This window comes from Taeniopygia guttata, chromosome 1A, assembly GCF_048771995.1.
Source record: "Taeniopygia guttata chromosome 1A, bTaeGut7.mat, whole genome shotgun sequence".
NCBI lineage: Eukaryota > Metazoa > Chordata > Aves > Passeriformes > Estrildidae > Taeniopygia > Taeniopygia guttata.
The window spans coordinates 60,239,143-60,254,559 of NC_133025.1; the positions used below are offsets into that span (position 1 = coordinate 60,239,143).

The 15,417-nt window shown below is 44.1% G+C and overlaps 2 protein-coding genes across 2 annotated transcripts; one reads left to right on the top strand and one right to left on the bottom strand.

The window, feature by feature from the left end:
• Positions 1-69: 69 nt before the first annotated feature.
• LOC140682233 (uncharacterized) lies at positions 70-15,365 on the bottom strand. The gene is made up of 2 exons (XM_072923661.1): positions 6,546-15,365; positions 70-5,163 (listed from the first exon to the last, which is right to left on the bottom strand). The coding sequence occupies exon 2, from the start codon at positions 1,021-1,023 to the stop codon at positions 172-174; it is 852 nt and encodes a 283-aa protein (XP_072779762.1). The 5' UTR covers positions 1,024-5,163; positions 6,546-15,365; the 3' UTR covers positions 70-171.
• Positions 4,820-12,655, top strand: CDPF1 (cysteine rich DPF motif domain containing 1). Its single transcript, XM_072923980.1, has 3 exons — positions 4,820-4,824; positions 6,956-7,067; positions 12,509-12,655. The coding sequence occupies exons 1-3, from the start codon at positions 4,820-4,822 to the stop codon at positions 12,653-12,655; spliced, it is 264 nt and encodes an 87-aa protein (XP_072780081.1).
• Positions 15,366-15,417: the final 52 nt, after the last annotated feature.

The window sequence follows — 15,417 nt, forward strand, 5'->3', positions numbered from 1 at the left end:
CAGCACCTTGTCTTTTTATCACTGCTATTAAATTTTGCATATTCCACTGAGAATGTCAACAGTTTCCACTACAGCCAGTCCCTGAGTAGAAGCTGCTTTCAAAATATTTCTCCCACCCTTAGGTTACACTTAGCTTTGTGGCTAAGCATAACCCTGTATCTCACGGCAGTATCAACTCCTCTGCCCAGCTCGCAGAGGTGATGCCCGCGGAGCCAGCGCCGCGCTGAGTATGGCTCTCACCTCTGGCTGAGCACTTACTGATACAAGAGCAAAAAATACCGAGGGCTGGAAACACCTGTCTGTCCCGAGGACCGGGAACGCCGGCATGTCCGCCCCGGGATCGGGAACGCCTGGGTGCCCATGCCGAGGGCTGGGGACACGCTGGGAACGCCTCGGTGCCCAAGCCGAGGGCTGGGGACACGCTGGGGACACGCTGGGAACACCTCGGTGCCCATGCCGAGGGCTGGGGACACGCTGGGAACACCTCGGTGCCCAAGCCGAGGGCTGGGGACACGCTGGGAACACCTCGGTGCCCATGCCGAGGGCTGGGGACACGCTGGGAACACCTCGGTGCCCAAGCCGAGGGTTGGGGACACGCTGGGAACACCTCGGTGCCCATGCCGAGGGCTGGGGACACGCTGGGAACACCTCGGTGCCCATGCCGAGGGCTGAGGACACGCTGGGAACACCTCGGTGCCCATGCCGAGGGCTGGGGACACGCTGGGAACACCTCGGTGCCCATGCCGAGGGCTGGGGACACGCTGGGAACACCTCGGTGCCCATGCCGAGGGCTGGGGACACGCTGGGAACACCTCGGTGCCCATGCCGAGGGCTGGGGACACGCTGGGAACACCTCGGTGCCCATGCCGAGGGCTGGGGACACGCTGGGAACACCTCGGTGCCCATGCCGAGCACGCCGGGCACACGGCGCGTCGCGTCCCCCGCAGCCGCAGCAGGGAAGGAGCGCAGGCAGGACGCGGGCGCACTGCGCCCCCTGCCGGCCTCCCCGCGCCCCCGCCCCATTCCCGGAGATCCCGGAGCCACCTCACCCCCGCGCGTGATCCCGGGAATGGGAACCGGGAACGGGGAAAAGGGGTAGCCCCGGGAACTGGGTGGAAAATGGGTGCCGGAGGGAACGGGAGGCGGGAGGCAAAGAGGAGCTCGGGACGGAAGAGGAAATGGGGTGTGAGGGTGTGCGGGACGCAGACATGGGACCCAGGAATCGGGGAGCGAAGGCAGCTGAGGAGGGCCCGAGGAACGGGAGACGGGGCCGAAAGGGACTGGGAGCTCCGCGTGGGGGTGGAAGCGGGGACCTAGGGAGAGCCTGGGGCAGCTGGGAAGCGGGAACTGTGCGGCAAAGGGGAGCCGGGCAGAGAATATGCCGGGATCCGGGCGGGGAAGGTGAGCCGGGGCAGGGGAACCGGGACCGGGGGAGGACAGCGGTGGCACCGCCGAACGGAGGCACTCACGGTTCCCGAGCTAGGAGCCACTGTCTTCCAGCTCCAGGCAGCTTTCGGCCGAAGAAGTGGATCTGTGCACCAGTAGTTAGTAAGGATATATAACTATATTCTTACAGCTGAAATTGAGTGCTTTAAGTAAAGAAAATTTAAGACCTTCATGCTTCTGGGTCCCAAACCAGAAGTATTTTCCTCATGCCTTACCTTCCCGTGTAACTTACGGTCCAAGAAGCTGTTACAATGAAAGCATTAGTGATACCTTGTCTCACTTTGTGCCTTGCCTCAAACAAAGTCTGTGATCTCTACAAATACACAGAGGTTATGTCAAGAGCCAGATGGAGGCTCCCCTGAAAGTTTTATTCTGCCCAGATGCAGCAGTCTGAGGTTGTTCAGACCAAAGAGGGTCTTGTTTCATAAGAGTTGTAGGAAAATACTTGGATTTTTCTGGTAAAGTGACTTGCAATGGAGATGTGCTCCCCAGGCTGGTTGAGATGCCAAGCTCTCTAGCCTCTGCATCACCTTTGCGCTGATCTGTTGATTAAATCAGTGTTTTAAACTGCTCAGAAAACACACTGGCTTTCACATCTGAGACCACCTAGACTGTTTATCCTGCTGCTGCCATGGGGAATCCATGGAAGCTGTTGTTCAGGAATGGGGCTTGGGCCCTGCTCTATGACCCATGGCTAGAAGGAAGCCTGCGGGGATCTCTGTTCCTTCCAAGCAGAGAAAGCATAGCAATGCCAGCACAGCCTCCTGGGGGAAAAGGGTGCTGCAACAAATCAAGGTTTAATTCAATCAAGGGGTCTTTGGGAGAGTAAGGATGAAAGTTCTGATCAATTAGGAAGCAGATTGCTTTTCTGAAGAAAGCAAGTGCATTGCTGGTGCTGAAGTGTGTTTAAATATCTGTCACACCAAACACTGGCACATGCCAGGGTATGAACTGCCCTTCTATTAGAGAGCACTCCTACCTGCAGAAAATTGAGTTGTGAGTATTTTAATAGATTATTGTCATCAACAGTGAATACTGCAGGAAAATCCTGACAGGTAAAAGAAACAAGGGTTTTGTAGGAGTGGATTAAGGGTGTGCCAATGTTGGTTTTATCTGACAGCCTTTCAAATCAAAGTCTGTATCTGTTTATGGGTACTTTGTTTCTCGTATGGTTTCTCTAGTTTATCAGTGACTCAGAAATACAGGAGTCTCCTGTGGAGTATTAAGAGGGGCTTAACCTATGCATTGTAAATACTTGTGCTAAGGAGGTTTGAAGCAAAGAAAATCAGATTATTTATCTGTGCTACTACTTTGCCACTGACCCTGACAATTTAAGCGTGATTTATGATTTCTGGCATGCCTTCCAGGCCTCTTAGCAGAGTGTTCAGATCAGAATTACCCTGAAGTCTTTAGGAGTCTCCAGAGAACTGGACTAAGAGCCATTTCCCCATGTCTGTATCAGGTATCAGTTGCAGACAGCACAGAGAAACACTCTTTCAGCACTACCTAACCTGTGTCTTTCTTTTCCTGCAGTTATTTACTTACTATGGCACTGAAATCTGTGTGCTTCACCTTTTGCCAGGGTATGTGAGCCAGTCTCACACACATCCTGCAGCCCTCTAGGCTTGACCTAGCAGGCTTCTGTGGAGTGTGTTAGTTCAGGGGTTACCCAAGCATGTGGATAACTGTGTTCTTTCCAGAAGAGCTGGGCATGTGTGTCAAGTAAAGATGTGTTAAAAATATCTTGTGGCTTTCAGTCAGAGTGGAAAATGCTTGGGCAGGATTCAGTTCTAGACAAGCTGTTGTCAAAGACCTGTTCAGACTGGGAAATGGTGCTGCTTCAGAATGTTCCAAGGTAAAAAAAAAAAAATAGTGGTAGCACTTGGTAATGATTTAGGTTGCTCGTGGCCACAAATTTGTCTGTCATTATTAAGAAGCGATTAGTGCCCCAGACATTCTCCTCAAGAGGTTTTTTATCCTGCTGCTGGTTTGCAGGGAGAAATGAGTTCTCACTCTGCTTCACGTGTCTGGAGGGCAGACAAACACCTGGCACACTGTCACATCCTGCTGAGATGGTGTGTAGTGCCAAACCAATGAGCTGACCAATGTGATAAACCTTCGTCTGGCTCAGCTGAATTTATGGCATAAAGCCATGGTTATTCAAAGCAAACAAACTTTTTGGAAGCGACTGTTTGTGAGAAAGTGTATCTCGGAACTTGTCTGCTTGGCAATTTAGACTAAAGGTGTGAAGCACATGCATAAACTTGTCATTAAATATCTTTCTTCAGAAGGAAATGGCTTTACTTTGTTGTATAGCAAACCTTATTTCTGAATGGGAGCATTCACTATGAAATCTGTGCATAAACCTCACACCTTTAGTTAGGAACCTTAACTTTCCCAAGTGTTGATGTGTAGACAAGCTCTCAGGACAAATGATGTTCCCAGTGAAATAAAACTTGGTACAGCTGCTACCAGTGATTTGTAAGCTGGAAGCAAGATGGAAAGCATCATAAATTCATCTGTGCCTTGCAGGCAGGATCATATGCTTTTCAACTGGCATAGCCAAAAATGTGTTTGTACATAGATATCATTCCTTCCCAGTGGTAGGCATTGAATAGATTCAATATTCTACATGCCCATGGTCTGTGAGAGAGCAGGTGTTTCTATATCTAACATACTTCAGCTCTGAACCCAGGGCTGTTATTTTAACTTGGGATCAAGACATATCCATTCCAAAGTCTATGACCCTCACTGCCATAAATACTTACTTTTTGTTGTTGTGGTTCTTGGTGTTTTCCACTATTTTAAAGAAAAAGTCAGCACTATAGTCTTCTCAATTTGATTCAAGTGACTTTCCATACTCCTTTAGGGTTAATGATTTCTTCTTTTTAAGGAAGACTGATTACAAAAAAATTTCAAGTGTTGATCTGAATCTCATTCCATTAAACGCATGTATTGGTATTGCTGCTGGGTACCTGCAGAAAAGGTAAAGTTAGGTATGTCAGGGGGACCTGGCTGGAAATCCTAAAATGCAGGGTTCAAAAAGTGGACTTCTTAGCTGAGCTAGTGCACAGTGTGAAGAATCCAAATTACAATATACAGGGAGACACGGGTAGCACGTACATGCCATATAACTACCTGAGAAATCTGAAAACACTTGTGTTAATTAAATGCTCTCAATCATCCCTGTGAGGCAGAGAAAACACATCATAGCCAGGGGTCATATCATTTGTGAAAAAAATAGCTTCCTAAGGTGTTCTCAAGGTGAATTTATTTATAAATCCAGTGTCCAGCCCATTTGTGTTACATCTGAAGAACTCTGTGCTACTGGAATGCCAAGAATGGCAGTGGAGAGGCTGGTGTTAAAGGAGTGATGAGGTAAGGGAGATTATTTCCAGAATTAGGTTTCAGGCTTTAACAGGCTAGGACTTTCTGAATTGGATGTACGTCATGAAGCCTCTGTAACCTGTGGGGATCTCCCTGTTCTTCTGGAACCGTAGATGACAAGTAGTCCCAGCTCTGCTTCACCTTGCCCCTAGCTCACCTTGTCAGCAGATGTCTCTGAGGATTCAGTTTCACTCCGTCAGGCAAGCAGAAATAGCAGCTTACTGTTACCAAAAGAGGGATGTGCAGGTTCCTCATCTCAGCCTTGCCTTTCTGCTGGTGCTGCAGTTCTGCCTCTTACCTTGTGCTAGTGTTAGCAGCTGTTGGATTCCTCTGCAAGACAATTTAGTTCATTAAAAGCCATAAGGAAAAAATACTGGAAGAAGAACATTAAAAAGTGTGTTTTTTTGTTCGTGTTTTTTTTTGGTTGGGTTTTTTTTGTTTTGTTTTGGTTTTTTTTTGTCACTGCATTAGTAACTCCTGTGATTTAGTAAGACAGAAACCATGGACCAAGGTGTGGGATAGTTTGACCAGGAATTATGCAGTTACAGCTTTGTCTACAGACATTAAACTCCCCATAAAATAAAACATTTGCTTTAAATGCAAGAGTAGTTTGTTGGAGGCCATCATGGTCAACAAATTCATCAGGCAGACATGTTCAGGAACTCTCTGGTGCTGGAAGTCAGGCATGTACTCAGCATTTCACCCCAGTAAGACTGCTCAGTTTCTTAAAGATTGGAAACAGCTGTTAATCACCACCTGCTGGGCTGTTGTCCTTGGGCAGCTGTCTTTTTATCATTCCAAACCCCACAGTGCTACTGGTTTTCCCTCTTCCACTCAGCAGAGCAATGGCTCACCTTTGATCAAGTCCATTCCTGAAGAGTCTGAATGTGAATCTTAATTTAGGTTTTCCTATCTCAGAGTTAACACCCCAGCTTTATTTGGATTGCTCAGGTGCCAAAAGCAAAAGAATTATGCTGAAGCATCACACTTCTACAGATACTTTTAAGAAACAGCTTCACATCCCATCTTTCTTGACTTGCTCACACATCCTAAATGCAGTGCTGCAGGAAATGTGCTGGACAAGGGGCCTTGTCAAATGGCTCTGCACTGATGAGGGATGAGAATCCTGCAAGGGGAGCTTTGCAAACACAATCCTGTCTTTGTATCCCAGGGACTTGCTGACAGGGTGATCTGCCACGATAAGATGCCTGATCTTTGCTAATAGCGGAAGGCTCTGGTCAAATCATTTTCTATTTGAGTGGACAGAAAAAGGAGAGAGGAGCACAGTGCTGGACACACTCCTGCACACGCTTTTGTGTGTGTGGAGGCAAGGAGAAGGCAGTGTGAGTTGACAGAATACCTTTTATCCATATTATTCCCATAATCCAAGTTTTACATAAGCCCGGGAGTAAGCCAGGTGCCCTTGCTGCATGCCCTGTGCAGACAGATGCTCAACTGGCTTCTGTATTATGTTGCCTGGAGCTCCCAGAAAAATAAAGCTGTAGTTTTTCCCAAGCAGATTGCCGAATTATTAATAAATGTACTCCCTCAACACCCTGGAGCAAGCAGTACAGTCTGTGACATAAAGTTAAGCACACTGGAGGTAACTGCAAGGCTCTCTGCAGGTAGCTCCTGCTTTCAGGAGCTGGGGACCTCAGCTTTACAGCAGCAACATACCCAAGAGCAGTAAAACCTTTGTGTTTCATACTCACATGCATACAGCTTTGGAAGAGAACCTCTGATTAAAAGCTGCGCAATTGAAATGGTGACTTGACAAGGTACTGAAGTTGACCATGCTTAGGAATGCCTGTTATAAAAAATGGAAGATAGTTAAGGTAGAGCACTGAGAAAAACTTAGAAAGACGACACCGAGAGACTCACCAGTTGCTCTGCTTTTGGAAGAGAGATAAAAAGTACAGTTATAGGACTTAAGGCAGCTGCAGAGTTGAAGGTTTTGAAGAGAAAAGGACCTGCAGAGCCGCTGCATTGCTTCATGTACAACAGCAAGATGAGTAAATCAAGTACAAAGGGCTGATAACTTTTCAGCCTCTACAGTTTCCCCCTCTTCAACCTCCCCTACTGTGAAGTATACACTTAAAAGCCTGCAATTATTCTTCTGCAGGCTTTTGGAAGAAGCCTGTGTCATGAAGGATCCTTTCACCCCTGACAAGGACAAGTTCCTCATCATTAGGTCTCATTGCAGTTTGTGTAGCAGAGCAGTGTGTGTTGGTACAGTAAGTAACAAGCAAAACAAGTTGCTTCAATAATTTATGTTTGTTCCAGTCCTGGTGACCTGCCAGAGAAAGATCAAGCAACAAAATCCCAAACAATCAATTTTTAAGCAAACCCCCTTGTCCTACAACTACATGTGTGGTAGTTCTACATAATTGTATGTTCTTATGGATTCCACCAGATGAAGCACTCAGTGTTAAATTAAAATGATCAGCAACTGTGAGTGTTCTACTTACATATAAGCACAGTCCAGCCTCTCAAGCACAAGGAGTGCTCTTTTCTATTTTCTTAGCACCTGGAAATGCAAGGGCAATATAGATCACACACAATAGTAGATAGTTTTGGGGTTTTTTTTTTCATAAAGGGAATATAAATGTCCATGGATTGTTAGGTTTGCATTCACAGCACAGGGTTGTCATCCTATTTGCAAAAGTTAATGTTTAAAGTGAGCAGGGAAGAGAGTTGTACCATGCCATGCTTACTCTCTGAGGAAGAATGAATTTAAGTAGCAGCTGGGAGGCAACCTTAAACGATGAAAAGTGAGTGCAGTCCAGAAAGGTGGTGTAAAATTACTTAATTCCTTCTTCTCAGTGCAGAACTGGCTCCTTGGTTTGCTGTGAGTCTCAGATTTTAGGAGTTGGGCAGACACAGCCAGAAGGATACTGTCACACTTGGCCCAGTTTAGTTGCTATGCTGACTTGTGGCAATCAAGGATGGGCTAAGAGAAGCATGCAATAACACTTTTTTCCTGATTGGGTTTATTTCCTTGTTAAAGAAACTTCTTACCCAGGTTTGTCAGGGATCAAATTTCAGGAAAAAAGGTTTAATAATTGAATTGTACAGCAGCAGGAACAGTTCAGGCTGCTTCCTCTGGGAGGGGCCTCAAACAAAGGAATCCCTGGGCTTTTATACCCCTACAGTCTGTCCACCCGTTCCCATGGGGAATTTTGGGTTTGGGGTCTTCCTGCTCTTCACTGGCTCATGCAGAGCCTCAGGGTGACCAGTCCTCTCCCAGACTGTGATGCAGGGCCCTGAGCCCTTTGTTAGGGAAAGGATCTGTGCCCATTCCTGGCTTGTTGCTGGGGGCTCCACTTGTTTCCTACCATCTGTAGCACAATGTGCAGCTGGCATGGGAGCCTGCACACCCAGTTACCTGCACTGGGAGTATTTCTCAGTATCCTATCTCTGAAGGCTCTTCTGACATTTAAATGACTGAAAGTCATCAAAAGTGATTGCAGCTCAGAGGGTTTGGTTTGGATTTTTTCTGTTCTGAAGCTACAAATAGGCTCTGACTAGGTGAAGTGCCAGCACTCTCTGGTTGTGGCTGTGGTGGCTGGGCTCAAGTCTCCAGAGCCAGGTTGCTCAGGGCAGTAGTGTGGAGGCAAAGCTGAAATGAGGAGGATCTTCCCTGGTGTCCCTGCTGTGGCAGGGGCTGATTCCCTTCCACACACAGCCCAGTGAGGAGCCAAGAGCAGCTACTCAGAGAATTTGGGCTTAGGGGCTTGATTCCTGCCCTGACACGCCAGGTTTATCTTTCTTTTTTACAGCAGAGGATTGGCAACACAGACACATTTGGGACAAACTTGAGCACATTTAACTATTTTCATACCCAAATCAAGTGTCTTGAATTTAGGAAGGATTCAGCAGATATTTCCAAGTGTGGCAGTTTGAGGTGTCAGAAATAGAGCATTTCAGCCTGTCAGGGTCTTTCTACACACTGTGCTTTTCTGAATGAAGGTGGGGCTTTTTATTTGAAAAGACGTGTTTGTTTCAGTTAACCTAGGCCTTGGCAATGAATAGAAGATACTTGCAGTGAGCTAATGGGAGCTCCTAATCTTTTTAAAAGTCCTGCTTTTTTTGCCTGTTGTGGAAATTTGTCAATAATTTTACTGCTTGTTATCTGAGTTTTCAAGATTCCTCTGATGGTATCACTCAAAGTAAAACATTGATTGTAAATAATTGAGAATAAGTTTCTTACCAAACTGGCCAGGGCAGATAGTGAATCACACGTATGACTACTGTTTCAAAATTAATTTAGCAATACTGCTTAGGTAACATTAAAAGAGATCTGCAGAAATGATAATTAGTGCTTTAAACACCCACACCACAAAGTAAGTAAACACATACTATTCCTCTTCATGTAGGGAAAATTAAAAGTCCAGAGAAGTCTTATCCAAGGCAATAGAGAAAGACAAAGGTAGAATAATACCTCTGTATTGGCTGTGGTTCCTGCTTGTGCTTGACCCAAGTACATCAATTCACTCCTGAGCTGAGTTAATGTTGAAACATAGGAATTGAAGCTCAAGAAAATCATACTTTCTTGGGCCTCTTTGCAAAGAAGCTGGACCAATTTGGAAAGGTTTTAGTGACAGGTTGCTTTTTAAACTGTGGTAATTCAGAATAGTATTAGGCTAACGTGTGGCAAAATTAAGACTTTTCTGACCTTGGATTTGGCGAAGGGATTTTAGTTAACTTTTGTACCTAAGGGGACTTGAGAAACAGATCAGATTTTAGGGTTTTCATGAGACTACCCATGCTAGCTAAAGTGTATTTCCTTTACAGTTGCTGTACCAATAAAAGTCATGACTTAGCAGCTAGTCTGTCTAGTGTTCATAAACTTAAATATCTCCAAATATCCTCTGAAGTTTCACTCAGTTAATTTACTTCAATGATTTTGTAGCCTGTATCACCCTGCTCAAGTCTTTTATCAGAGTGCCTCGGTAAGTGCCATTGGTTCTGATCCAACTGGGAATAATTCCAGTGATTATCTGTAATGTCTTAAAACATGTCAAAACCACACAAAAAGAAAGATAATAGAAATGCTTTTAAAAGTCTTTGGACAAGTTGATACCCTTCTTCCTATTACCCTTTCAGAAAAGGGGAGAGGAAATTATATAATCTGACCATGTTAGTAATTTAAAATAATTACTTCTGTTTTATTGCAACACTTTCTAAAGACATGGAGAAAAGGTGGAAGAAAGGAGGAAAGGGAGCAAGTTTCATCCCTTATTGCTCACCTCAGCAGAAGGTGACTGAGCACTGACCTCGGACATGATTGTAGGTATTAAGTGATAAATGTAATACTACAGCTGTTTCCCACTCAACTTCCAGTCATGTGGGGTCAATCCTGGATAGGGATGGGCAGAGCCTTTCCTTTAAATACTGTGGTAAAGATACCACCCCTATATATATATACGTGTGTGTGTGTGTGTGTGTGTGTATATATATTACTTTCAGACAGGATTAATATCAAAACAGAAATAAGTTATGGCAGCATGCTTTGGCAGCTGTTTTGCCTGAATTGGGACTATTAAATTTGGAATTGAAATGGCCCACTCCTCCCTTGGTCATAGAAGGGAGAAACCACATTAAAGAATCATCTGATTAAACACAGAACTGTATCAGGATAAGGGTTTAAAAGAAGGGCTTGACTCTACGTGGTAAGTTTAATTCATAGGGCATTGAAAGAAGAGTTAGGCTGAAAATCCCAGGACTGACTGAGCAGGACTACAGGTACATTCTCAGGGGTGAGGTGGTTCATAGTCATGATCTCCCCAGTTCTGTTGGCCAAAATCTGCACTAGCTGGCAACTCATTTCAGTCAAAAGAACACAAGTTGAGCACCTGTTTTACCTGTGAGGATCTGTGTCTTGCCATCGGGGATCCCACCTGCAGGAACAGCTTCTCTCCTTTGCCATGGCCCAGTGGCCACCTCTGGGAGCACTGAGCCTTGGAGCTGGGGGGCTGTGTGCCTTTTGGCAATGAAAGCAACCATAGCCAGGCCAAATTAAACTCTAATCTCCCCTTTTAAACTGCCAGCTTAACGTATTAAGGATACCAAGAGACAAAAAACAATAGGTTCTGGAGGTTGTGCAACTGAAATCCACTTTCAGGGCTTTTCAGAGACCAAGACCTCATACTCATTCCTGAATATGAAGGGGCCTGGCAGTCAGCACAGAAAAGGACAATAGATGAAGACAAGTTGTTCCCTAAGCTTCCAAGTCACATGGAAGCAGGCCGATTGTGATTTTGTTATAATTATCACCTGAATCTGCTGCTAAAGCCCAGATAGTGACATAAGAAATAAAAACAAGGAGAGGAACACAGAGAACAGCCAAGCCTAGCTCCCAGAGAAAGACCAACTGCAAATGACCATGGCAATGGGAAAACTTCACTATTTAGGCAAGACCCAGGGAATCCATTTGTCCACTTCTGTCTAAACTGATGTATTTATTCATTCTTAAATCCCCAAGAATAATCCATCAGCAACACCAATTCCTGCTTACCCATGAAATCCTATTTGGAATTTGGTGATCAGCACATCAAGAGAACCAGGGACGTCAAGTCTCGCTGCAGAGCAAAGGAATAATACATTAATTAATTTCTCTTCCAAAAACTCTATATTGCAAATACATTAAGATGTTCTGTTAGTTTTGCTTCTTTCTATTCAATTACTAACATCTGGTTACAACTCCTGGGGAAAAAAAATATTGGGTCTGTGTGAGCTGTGAACAGAATAGGGATAGCAGAAATACCTTCTTTGTGCACAACAGCTTTTATACTTTGCCAGCAAGAGTTCAGAGGAGAGCCATTAGCTCAAGCTTTAGTACCAAGTGTGGTTCTAGGTTTTAACCAGTGAGTACATTTATTGAGGGTAAGGGATGAAATCTCATTTGAATCGTCTCAGATGAATGGAGTTCATTTAACTACTCCAGTTAAAACTCTGTGATATTGATACAATAGTGATACTTTTTAGTAGTCTACTAGGAGAATACAAGTGCATGGATTAATGGAAGTAAGAATAGTTTTTTTGGGAGTTATGGAAAAGATGGTCTGTTGTGAGAGCCTCCAGTACCTGGTACTTGTGTTGGCCTCTAGGCCATTTTTGTGGAGATTAGTGAGGAAGAGTGTGCTGAGGCTCCAAGTCTCACACACCCTTGCAGGAATTTGGAAGATTCTCCCACATGGTAGAAATCTTCATGAAGCAAGACTTAGAGGAAAACTTTGCTGTTTCAGTAAAACCCATGGAATCTCTAACAAGTTTATTCACTCTCCAGGTATAATTCATCAGAAGCACCAGCTGCAGCTTACCCATGAAATCCTATTTGGAATTCAGTGAGCAGGCCAGGAAACCCATGCATGGTGCTGAAAGGAGAAGGCAGCTGAAGGAGGTGTGTTGCTATTCCCTGTAGCAGGGAGCAGGTGAAGGTCACTTTAACAGGAGCAGTGGGACAGTTGATTTGGGGGTTTTATTTTTCACTCAGTTGGCTCTAACCAGATGTTAGAATTATTGAGTAAGAAAAAGTTAAATTGCTGAAATATTTCAGCCTAGAGGAAGAATAATTCATTTTAGAATAATTCTAAATATAAATGTAGTTTAATGAGGCTGGAATGTAAGCAATTCCATTTTGTGTATCCTGCTATTAATGTTATTTCCTTTGCAGGACTGTTGTCTGTTCTTTTCCAAAAGTTTCTGCCTTCCCTGCGTGAAAGAAAACCTAAAGGCCTTTCCTTTTGAAATACAAGACAGGGATAGAAGGAAGCCCCAGCAGAAATCCTGCAAAAAAAAAAAAAACGGATACAAAGCATAAATCTTGAAGGTCCAAGAGTGACAGTTCTTTGGCTGGGGCTTCTCCTCTCTCTGCTTGGAGACTATCATGTTGCTCCTTTTAAAGAAGTGACCTTCATCAGCTCAGTGCTACTGGAGAGAGCAGCACATTTCCTTGCCCCTGGCTTGGGTTCAGACATCCCCGTGCAGCGCCGGCCGCGCCAGGGAGCAGCTCTGAGGTGCTGAGGAGCCAGCAGGGAAGGCAGACGAGCCTGCTGGCACCATGAGAAATGCTTGCAGTAACAAACCAAACAGCACAGAGCATAGGAACCCTGTCCAGATTTCCACATCTTGCTATTTTAGTGCTTTGTGTTGTTCTTGACACTCCCTACAGTGTTATGAAATTCTGAAACAGATTGATCTAGCTTAATTCAGCATACACCCTAGAAAGTCAGTGTACACCAATTGTTAATCTGGCAGTGCTGTCCTGTAAGATTACATAAGGCAGGAAATGTAAAGCTTTATGTTTAAGTCTAAAATAAAAGTGCTGTGAGAAAATGTCATAAATATAATACCTACATTTGGTAATCTTAATGCTGTCACAATATTGAGACTTGAGACTTTGAAGGTTGATGCTTCTGCAATCAATAATAATATTTACAAGTCCCTTGCACTCACTTCCCACTTAACCTTCCAGTCCATGTCAGCACAGCAACTGGAGAGGACCCTGAATACATTTGGCTTATGCTTTACAATAAAGGTGACTTCTTTTTCACTTTCAGAGCAGTTAATCTGGAAATAGAAAAGTCTCATTAATACACTCAATTCTTTCCTGAACCAGTCAAATAAGCTGCAGCTGTAATAGGGATGTCAGAAACACAGTTTCAGGTAAAAAAGGTAACAAGTTCTATAGAAACAGCAGTTTGTTTAGCTCAAGAATCAGCTTCTTCAATTATCTGTTTTGACTGTCTTAACATTTAGGTGGCTTTTATGTAAAACCTGAGTCACATGCCTTAAGGATACATCTAGAATGCTCCCTAATCATAAAATCATCTTTTTTTACTCAAGTTACTGTTGGTCATTGCTTCAGAACCTGTTAGTGCTTTGGTGAGCATCTCTTTTTTCCAACACTTCCATCCATATAATTTGTAATATGACAACATAAAAACCCAACCATTTTAGTAGAATGAACCTGTGTTAAAATAACTTTTTCCTGAACTTACTATATTGGTGCCCTCTGTTCAGGACTGAAATTTGTTGCAGTGACTGGAGGAGCGATAATGGACCTATTAGTAGCCTTTTCAAGCCCTAAGTGCTTTAATAAATAAAATATATGTATGTCTCTAAATCTGGAAAAAAACATCCATGTTAGGATGCAACATTTCAGATTCCTTTTTGCAGCTACAAAAGACTACATTTTCAGGGAAAGTGATACCAAACTTATGTAAGATGTGTGGTATTATATTTCAGTTTCACACTGTTTAAAAGCTGTGGTGTGTCTGTATCTGTTCCATATAAACACCAGAGGCACATCCTGTGCTAAACCTACAACTGAAGAGAGCACTTTCCCACCTTGGAATTGTAGTCTAATAATCAAGCTGCCAAAACAACATGGTTATGTGAGATCATAAGATATATTTACAGCAGCAAACATACCTTGAAATATGTTTTCTCCCGGATTTCCCATTGTTCACAACAGACTGTACTCTTAGAAGCAGGTTTTAAAAGCCTGCCTAGTGCAGTTCAGATGTCAGTGAGATTGGGATGTCACCTCTCTGACCTGTTTGCCTTCCTGCTCAGCTCCCTCTGTGCCCTTTTAAGACAAAAGCAGTTATCTCATTTATTCATAACCATTATCTTTGCCTTCACAATATGATGAGGAGTCATTTAAAGCCCTCAGAAATATCTATGCCTTTAAGAACTTGTTACGTTGAACTTAAGGGGGAAAAGACAGTATTAAAAGGGAGTAGAACCTCAGACCAAAACTACATAATATTTAATTTGGCTCAGTACAACAGGAAAAACCAAGCCAGGGATGCCTCTGCTTCACAGTTACCTGGCTGTGAAGACCTGGTAGGTGCAGAAAAACCAGCAGGTACCACAGCAGATGCGTTCTGGCATCCTTGGTCTGTGCTTTAGGGAAAGGAGACTGCCCTTCGTGCCGCTTGGCATTTCCTGGAATGACAATGGATTATTACCTGTGCCCAGCTGTTAGAACGTAGTTATTCCCCATTCTTGTATTCCCATTGAACATGAGCATTATGGTCTCAGCATCATCATATTTTGGTATATATGTGATCTCACATCCTGAATGATACCATGCCCAACCTTTCCTGCTCTTCATGGATGCTCAGTCTTTACAGGTTGTTTCATTGGGGTCTTCAAGTACTTTCTGCTGCTCAGCATCAGGTCTTCCATGCTCCTGAGCTCAGCTGATGAAGAAACCTGAGTCTTTTTCCTCTGCTGTAATTTTCACTTCAGCACTCTGTTACCAGCTTAAAATATCCCCAGATGCTAGAAGGAAAAAAGCTACCTGTGACATGCTTCCCTGACTGATTTAATTGAAGACGTGCTCATTGAATTAGTCAGTGCTGCTTTTCACACAGAAGTGCACTTGTTGAATTTCATGGATGTCTCAAATCAGCCATACAACCTATCAGAATATGAAAGATCACAGCTGGATGGTGGATCAACACCAGACTTAGGTAATATATATAAATAAATGCATATGCAATGCCTCTGGGTATGTTACACACCTGCTCCTGCTTCAAAAGGCATCTAACAGTACACAGGGAAGCATCAGTA

Bases quoted from the DNA above. Each gene is read 5' to 3' on its own strand.
- LOC140682233 (XM_072923661.1), bottom strand. From the start codon at position 1,023: ATGGGGCGGGGGCGCGGGGAGGCCGGCAGGGGGCGCAGTGCGCCCGCG.
- CDPF1 (XM_072923980.1), top strand. The intron at 7,068-12,508 runs GTAAGTAACAAG...TTTCCTTTGCAG, and splicing joins GAGCAGTGTGTGTTGGTACA to GACTGTTGTCTGTTCTTTTC.